General features: G+C 53.4%; 1 protein-coding gene and 1 long non-coding RNA gene across 3 annotated transcripts in view; both read left to right on the forward strand.

The window, feature by feature from the left end:
• MXRA7 (matrix remodeling associated 7) overlaps positions 1-4711 on the forward strand; it is a 12290-nt gene extending 7579 nt beyond the window's left edge. The window contains exons 4-5 of the mRNA XM_015589774.2: positions 3576-3686; positions 3859-4711. Of these exons, the coding sequence (XP_015445260.1) occupies positions 3576-3686; positions 3859-3976 (229 nt within the window). The 3' untranslated portion in view covers positions 3977-4711. The remainder of the gene's footprint in view (positions 1-3575; positions 3687-3858) is intronic.
• LOC112480028 lies at positions 7-2089 on the forward strand. 2 transcript variants are annotated; one of them, XR_003046454.1, is made up of 2 exons: positions 7-135; positions 769-2089. It is a non-coding gene; the product is annotated as an uncharacterized LOC112480028 (long non-coding RNA). The 2 variants fall into 2 exon arrangements; XR_003046455.1 differs by lacking the exon at positions 7-135 and adding an exon at positions 142-357.
• Positions 4712-6180: the final 1469 nt, after the last annotated feature.

The raw sequence follows: 6180 nt of genomic DNA on the forward strand, positions 1-6180 counted from the left end.
CTCTTCCCGTCTGCTAGAGAGGAAAAGGGAACCCAGGTTGCAGACCCGGATGGCTCCAGGACCCGGGATCCCAGCTCCCGCTGCGTTCTGGAGGACCGTCCTGACCTTCTAGAAAGGACACAACTCTAGTGCAAGGTGCTTTGTATGACATAATGGGCAAGGGTGCCAGGAGGCAGGGAAACCCCGGCTGGGATACTCTCCCACTTTGTGCTGGCTGACCTGTCTGTGAACGGTCTGCCAGTATAAATTTCTAGAAACACATGCTGCCTGACCTCCAGCAGAGGGCGCCAGAGGGACAAAATAGATCCCTGGATTTCCTCAGCGGGTCGGAGAGATTCTGTGCGTCATTTAGAAAAGGTGGGCATACCGTTGGCCTCGTCTGGGAGAGCACACATCCTAAGCTGCCATTGTCCCCAGAGAGAGAGAAAAGCAGCCAGCGAGAATAGGACATAATCTGGAGGTGACAGGACTATGCTAGGGGAGCCACCTAGTACCTGGCCCGCCTAACCACCCGGATGCAGAACCTGCCCTAATGACCCGAATGCCTCGCACACTCGGAGTGGGGCTCGGCGGGACGCTGGGGTCCCATGCAAGGCCCCACTTTGAGGAACAGACTATCTTGCTGCAGGTGATGAGAGGCGAACTGCCCCACAGGTGTCAGATCTGCAATTCCAAACGTTCCCCTTCCTCCCATCCCTCCTCCTCTCCACGGTACTTGTAAGGCGGAATGAGTAAAATCAATGACCTTTTCCCTGTTTCTCTTTACAGAACCGAAGAATAATGAAGTTACCCTTAGCGTCCTCCTAGAGGCTTTTCCTTTTGGCATCTTAAAAGCTTGAGAGATAACACGAAACCCCCAGAAGGCGGCCTTGCAGGCTTCCGGGGTGTGTCTTGCCTACCAAACCTGCCAGACCCTCAGGCAGGACTTTTCCCTGGGCTGGGAGGACCCTGAGGACGCCTTCGGCTCTGTGTAGGGTGCTCCTCCCGGTTTGCGTGGATGGCTTTGTTAAGCCCGAGGGTTTTGAGTTCGTTCTCACTCCCTGGACCTCGATTTTTCTTAGCACTCAGCCCTGCCCTCCATGTGCCCTTCACACCCGAGAAAGCGGCAGCGTCAGCTGCTTCGTCGTTTTAAAGTCGCTATAGCTTTATCCCAGCCCTCCTGCTTTTACTTCACGGAAGCCGAACCGTGAGAGACTCTGAGGTGTGATGGAGGGAGAGGGCCGAGCGGCCGAGCTCACCTCACCGGCTGGGTCGGGGGTGGCGACTGCCCTCCTCTCCCTTGGGGCCGCCTCCCCTCTTGCTCTGTGTCTGGCTTGGTTGTTGTGGGGTGAGAGGTGCCATATTAACGACCGGGCCGCAGAGAACCAGGGCCAGCCACGGACTTGCCGTCGCCCCTCTCCCCTGTGGAGGAGGCCTGAATCCAGCCAGCGCTCCTGGTGCTAAGGGCCTGCCCGCCGACGCCCTAACTAGCTCGGCCGGATCCCCGCCTTTGCTCTGGCTGAAGCGGTGATGACAGTGTTCGCTTAAGACAGGCTTCCTGCCCATGCCGTTTCCTGGGACGTTTTATACATGAGCTAGACCTTCACCGGGTGATCCGATCCGCCCCAGATTTGTTTCTTGGAATTTTATATTTGACAATATTTATATGATGCCAAACGAATCTGCGGTTTTTTTAGATATGTTGGTTAAATCATTTTTTTTTTTAAAGCAGTAAGTTTATAGAAAATGTTTTTCCATTTAATGGAGAGCCGAGAAATGTCCACTGTCAACCCCCGGGCCTTATCCTCTGGGCCTAATACCTCAGGTCCAGGGGCTTAGGCAGAGCAGGCAACGAAGCGGCAGCCACACAGCCACACGATGAGTAGAGGTACTCTTGTTGAGCACACACATCTCCACAGGGCCATCGCGACATCCTCGCCCAGGCTGGGAGCTCACTGATACCATACACAGGTGACTCCCTCCAGGTTAGCTATCTAAATTCCTCCAGAAACTTCCTGAGGGCGGGCACCAAGCCTCTTGTACTCCTGACGGCTGGGGCCTGCGTATTCAGCCTTTGTTCAATCTAATAAACTCTGAGTAGATGATCTCAGTTACTGTGTTTTTGTTCGGTTTTGCTTTTTTTTTTTTTAAATGACCACCTTTGACCCCATTAAAACCTGAGCTTTCTCTCATTTCAATGCCTGGTGCTCTCCAGCAGAGTACGAAGTCCTGCGTCCACCCTGTTAAAAATATGCACACGCCACAGCCATCGAACACACAGGAGAGAATGAGTGTCCCCTTGGCCGGGTGCCCCCGTGACAGTAGGGTACAGAGTACTTATCACAGGCTCCTCTTCCTCCAGACGGGGGACAGATATAGAAATCACTGTCCCAGGGCGATGAAGAGAGGCTGGGATTGGGGATTCAGTACTTCGGCTTCTAGATGAGAAAACCGACTGCTGGACGGGAGACACGAGGTTCTTTCAGACGGAACACGTTAGGACAGTGTGAGACCAGAATCGGGACGCTCCGACCCAGGCAGAGCTGGAGGGGCTGGCCTGGGAGGCAGTGCCGTGCCCTGCAGGCCCACAGTCCCTGGGGGCTGTGCTGAAGCCCTGCTCCGCCAGAACTGCAGGCATCACAGCGGACCCAGCTGCATGGAGGGGCTCAGAGGTCCCACCTGCTGTTTGGCTGACATCTCATGGAGGTGGTGGCACCAAGCCAGGGGTGTGGTGCGCAGGGAGGGCCTGCAGAAGCCTGGAACTGGGATAGGGAGCCGGTGCTGGCATATGGCACGGCGTGGCCCAGCAGAGTGGAACCAACGAGAACCCCGCCATTGCCTGGTTTTGCTGGTTTCGCTCTGCGCTTTCGTGTTTACGCTCCTGGGAGTTGTCCTGTGCTGGGCAGGTGGCAGGTGGCAGGGCCGAGCCCCATAAAGATAAGGGAGCACCCAGCCATTCAGCCTGAGTACAGTAAACAAAGCCTCTCTCCAGCCAGGCCCAGTCCCTGGAAGGAGGGACGTGGACGGGGCCCCCACTGGCCAGAAGGTGTCTTTGTGCGAAGTACAGGAAGTTGCCCCTTTGTCTGAGCAGCAAAACCCCACACCCCCTTGTACCCTCGTGTGTACACGTCTACCTTTCCCCTATTTCCCAGCCCATGATGCTTTTCCTCCCTCCACTTTTGGCTCGTCCAGCACTATTTTTATCCTATTTCTTCATAGGGCCTCCAGCCACTTACTAGAACATCCCTTCTTCCTCCTGCCTGACTGTGTGACGTCCCGTCAACACGATAAAGAGGTTCCAGGGGAAACGGAAGCACCGAGAATCCGTGATAACTCGGGGGTCCCCAAATCTCTAGGGCAAAACTAAGACTTAGAACTCCGGTTTTTAGAACTCTCAAGTTGAGTTTTTTAGGCCGAACCAGCTCCCGTGTTTTGAGTGGGTCTCGTTTGGGTTTAGTTTTCCCCTTGTTCTGGAAGCAAATGGAGAAATACACGAGAGGGGTGTCCGACCGCCCTGGAAGCTCACAGCCTCTCTCTCTCTCTGTCGCACCTTGGGTAGGAGCATCTTTCTCCTCTGTATCCTTTCTTCTCGACAGAGTTCAGAAAGAGCAGCTGGAGGCCATCTTCAAGCTCATGAAGGACAACAAGGAGACCTTCGGCGAGATGTCCGATGGAGACGTGCAGGAGCAGCTCAGGCTCTACGACATGTAGGCTGCCACCTCCGCCACCCAGAGGGATGTCCATGGCTGCCGCGCCGTGACTCCGCCCTGACCCGGGACCCCAGCCCTTGTTACTTTCTGCCCTTTGCAGGCTTCATTTTCTCTTACACCCATAGATGTGGATTTTCTCAGTTCCCGACATTTATGTGTCCTATTACAGGGATCAGGACTGGAGTTTAGAGGAGACAGTCTCTGAGTCCTCCAGCTTCTGCCTGCTGGTGAGGCTCCCGCCGTTACACACAGGTGAACCTCTGAGACCGTCTCCTGATCCAAATTAAGCCTTCTGTGCAGACGCAGGGCAGGCAGCAGCCCCGGGGGCTGGTTTGGGGGCTCAGTGCCCCCCGGCACAGGGTGTGGAAGGGATCCACGCTGCTGAGGGCAAGTGGACCATCAGGTCCTGCGGCCTGCGTGTCCAGTCTAATGACGGTACTCTCTCTTTCTGCCTTAGGAGGATTTCTGGAAGCTTCCATAACTCTGTGGAAGCAAGCAGTCAGGGAGCATTCTTTTAGCAAAAAGTCTGATTCAATCTCCCCTTCATCCTGGAACAAAATGACTGTATCAGAGTTAAGCCCCTCTAAGAGCTCCTTTGATTCGCGCATGAGAATTACTTCACACATAATCGAGTGAAACTTATTTGAGTGCTTATAATGTACCTAGAACTAAGCTAGACACTACAGACAGGAGAAATAAAATATGCGACATGGTGCCTACCTTTAGGGAGATTAAAGTTGTCTGGAGAATAACCTTGCCGGGCAGCATTCAATAAAATGCCAAAATGACCTCACCGAACAGTGTCTGGGACACCTCATGAGATCAATAAATTCCCGCGAGTCAGTGAACGCACGACGATGGAAATAACAATGGTTCTTCATGCTGCCCAGGGCTTGTTTCTGATCACCCCATCGGCATGAAAATGCACAGCCCGCAGAGTTAGGGAGCATATGCTAAAGGGAGAACCTATGAAGTGCTTATATTTTTTATTTGCTGAAATAAAACTAAACCAATGCACTGAATTAAAAGCAGCAGTGGCGTTTAAGGCACCTCAAGTTAATGCTAATGGGGAGCACAGTTGACCTCCTCATCTCTTGCTGGCGAGAATTTTCTCAGGTCTCCTCCCGTCTGTCACTGTGATTCCTTTTGGTTCTGTGCTGACAGGGCGCATGGCGGAGGGTCTGTTCTCTGCGTGTATGGTCCTACATTTGGATGTCGATGTTTTCTTTTTTTAAAAAAATTTATGTTTGTCACTGCTTTTTTTAAACTTTTAGGATTTCAGAATTGTTTGTTCTCTTGCGGGGGTCCCAGGGAGCCCCTCGCATTGCTTTATGTCCTGTCCCCCGAATGCATGTCAGAAGGCGGGGCCGTCTCTCCCGACACGCACTATAGAACTGTAGCTCCCACTGTCACCATTTCCCTCTCCTTCCCCGAGTCCTTCTGCTCTGATTATACCAAAAAGAAATGACTCGTGGCATTTGAGTCAAAATTCTCACGGCGATGGGAAAAGTAAACGGAAGGAATTTTGGTGTACTTGGCTCGCTCAGATGTTCTGACTGCAAAGAACAGATAGCAACATAACTGTTTCAAAGGAGAGCGCGAGGTCACGCGAGGCCAAGGCAGAATGGCGCAGCCCAGGGCAGTCGGGCCCAGGGCAGTTCTCTCAGCTCGGTCTTCCTCGCACTGCGGGCTGTTGTCGCAGACCAGCTCTCTTCATGGTTACCAGAGGGACACAGGCATCACATCCAGAAGCGGGAAAGGGGTCCTCGTCTCTTGCTCATGTCTCTAGGAGGGAACTGGTCCAGATCTTTCTCTACCTTCTTTCAGGACCCAGTTGGCCAGAATTTGTCATGTGTCCATCCTTCAATCACTAGCAAGGCGATGGGCCCGCCGTGATTGGCTGAGACCCCTCACATGGCCATTTAGAGGCGGGGCTATCTGGACCCCGGTGGGGCTCTGGGAGGAAGGGGCAGGGGCGGGTAGGTAATGGGTAGACACCAGGATCACTCTGTTACCTGGCAGGGACTTGGAAGACAGTGTCTGGTGCCTGGTGTACCTGACACTCCTCCTGGCCCTCTGATGCTCTGAGGTAACCTGTGTCTGTTTACACCATTTCTGTCACCCCACCTGCCTCCCTGAGACACCCTCGAGTCCATTTGTGGCTGGAAGAGTCCTCTTAAAACAAAACCCATTTCAAACTGACACCCTATGTCCCCCAGATATCAGTACTGCTATGGGTCAGGAAAATCAAAAAAATGTATCTGCTGATTCCAACCATTCTTAGAAGTTTCCTGGGGTCGATGTCAGGAACTTAACGCAGAATCATAACATCTCCCCTGCAAGCTGTCACCAAGAGGAAACGTCCTGTTCATTCACAAGTGTTGGGAGCGTGAGGGGAGACGGCAGCAATGGGTGGGAGGAGAGCAAACTCTAGAGAGGAGACCTCCACAGGCAGGCCATGGCAGGACACCACCAGGTGCCACTGCCACAC

This window comes from Pteropus alecto, unplaced genomic scaffold, assembly GCF_000325575.1.
Source record: "Pteropus alecto unplaced genomic scaffold, ASM32557v1 scaffold134, whole genome shotgun sequence".
In the NCBI taxonomy this organism is placed as follows: Eukaryota; Metazoa; Chordata; class Mammalia; order Chiroptera; family Pteropodidae; genus Pteropus; species Pteropus alecto.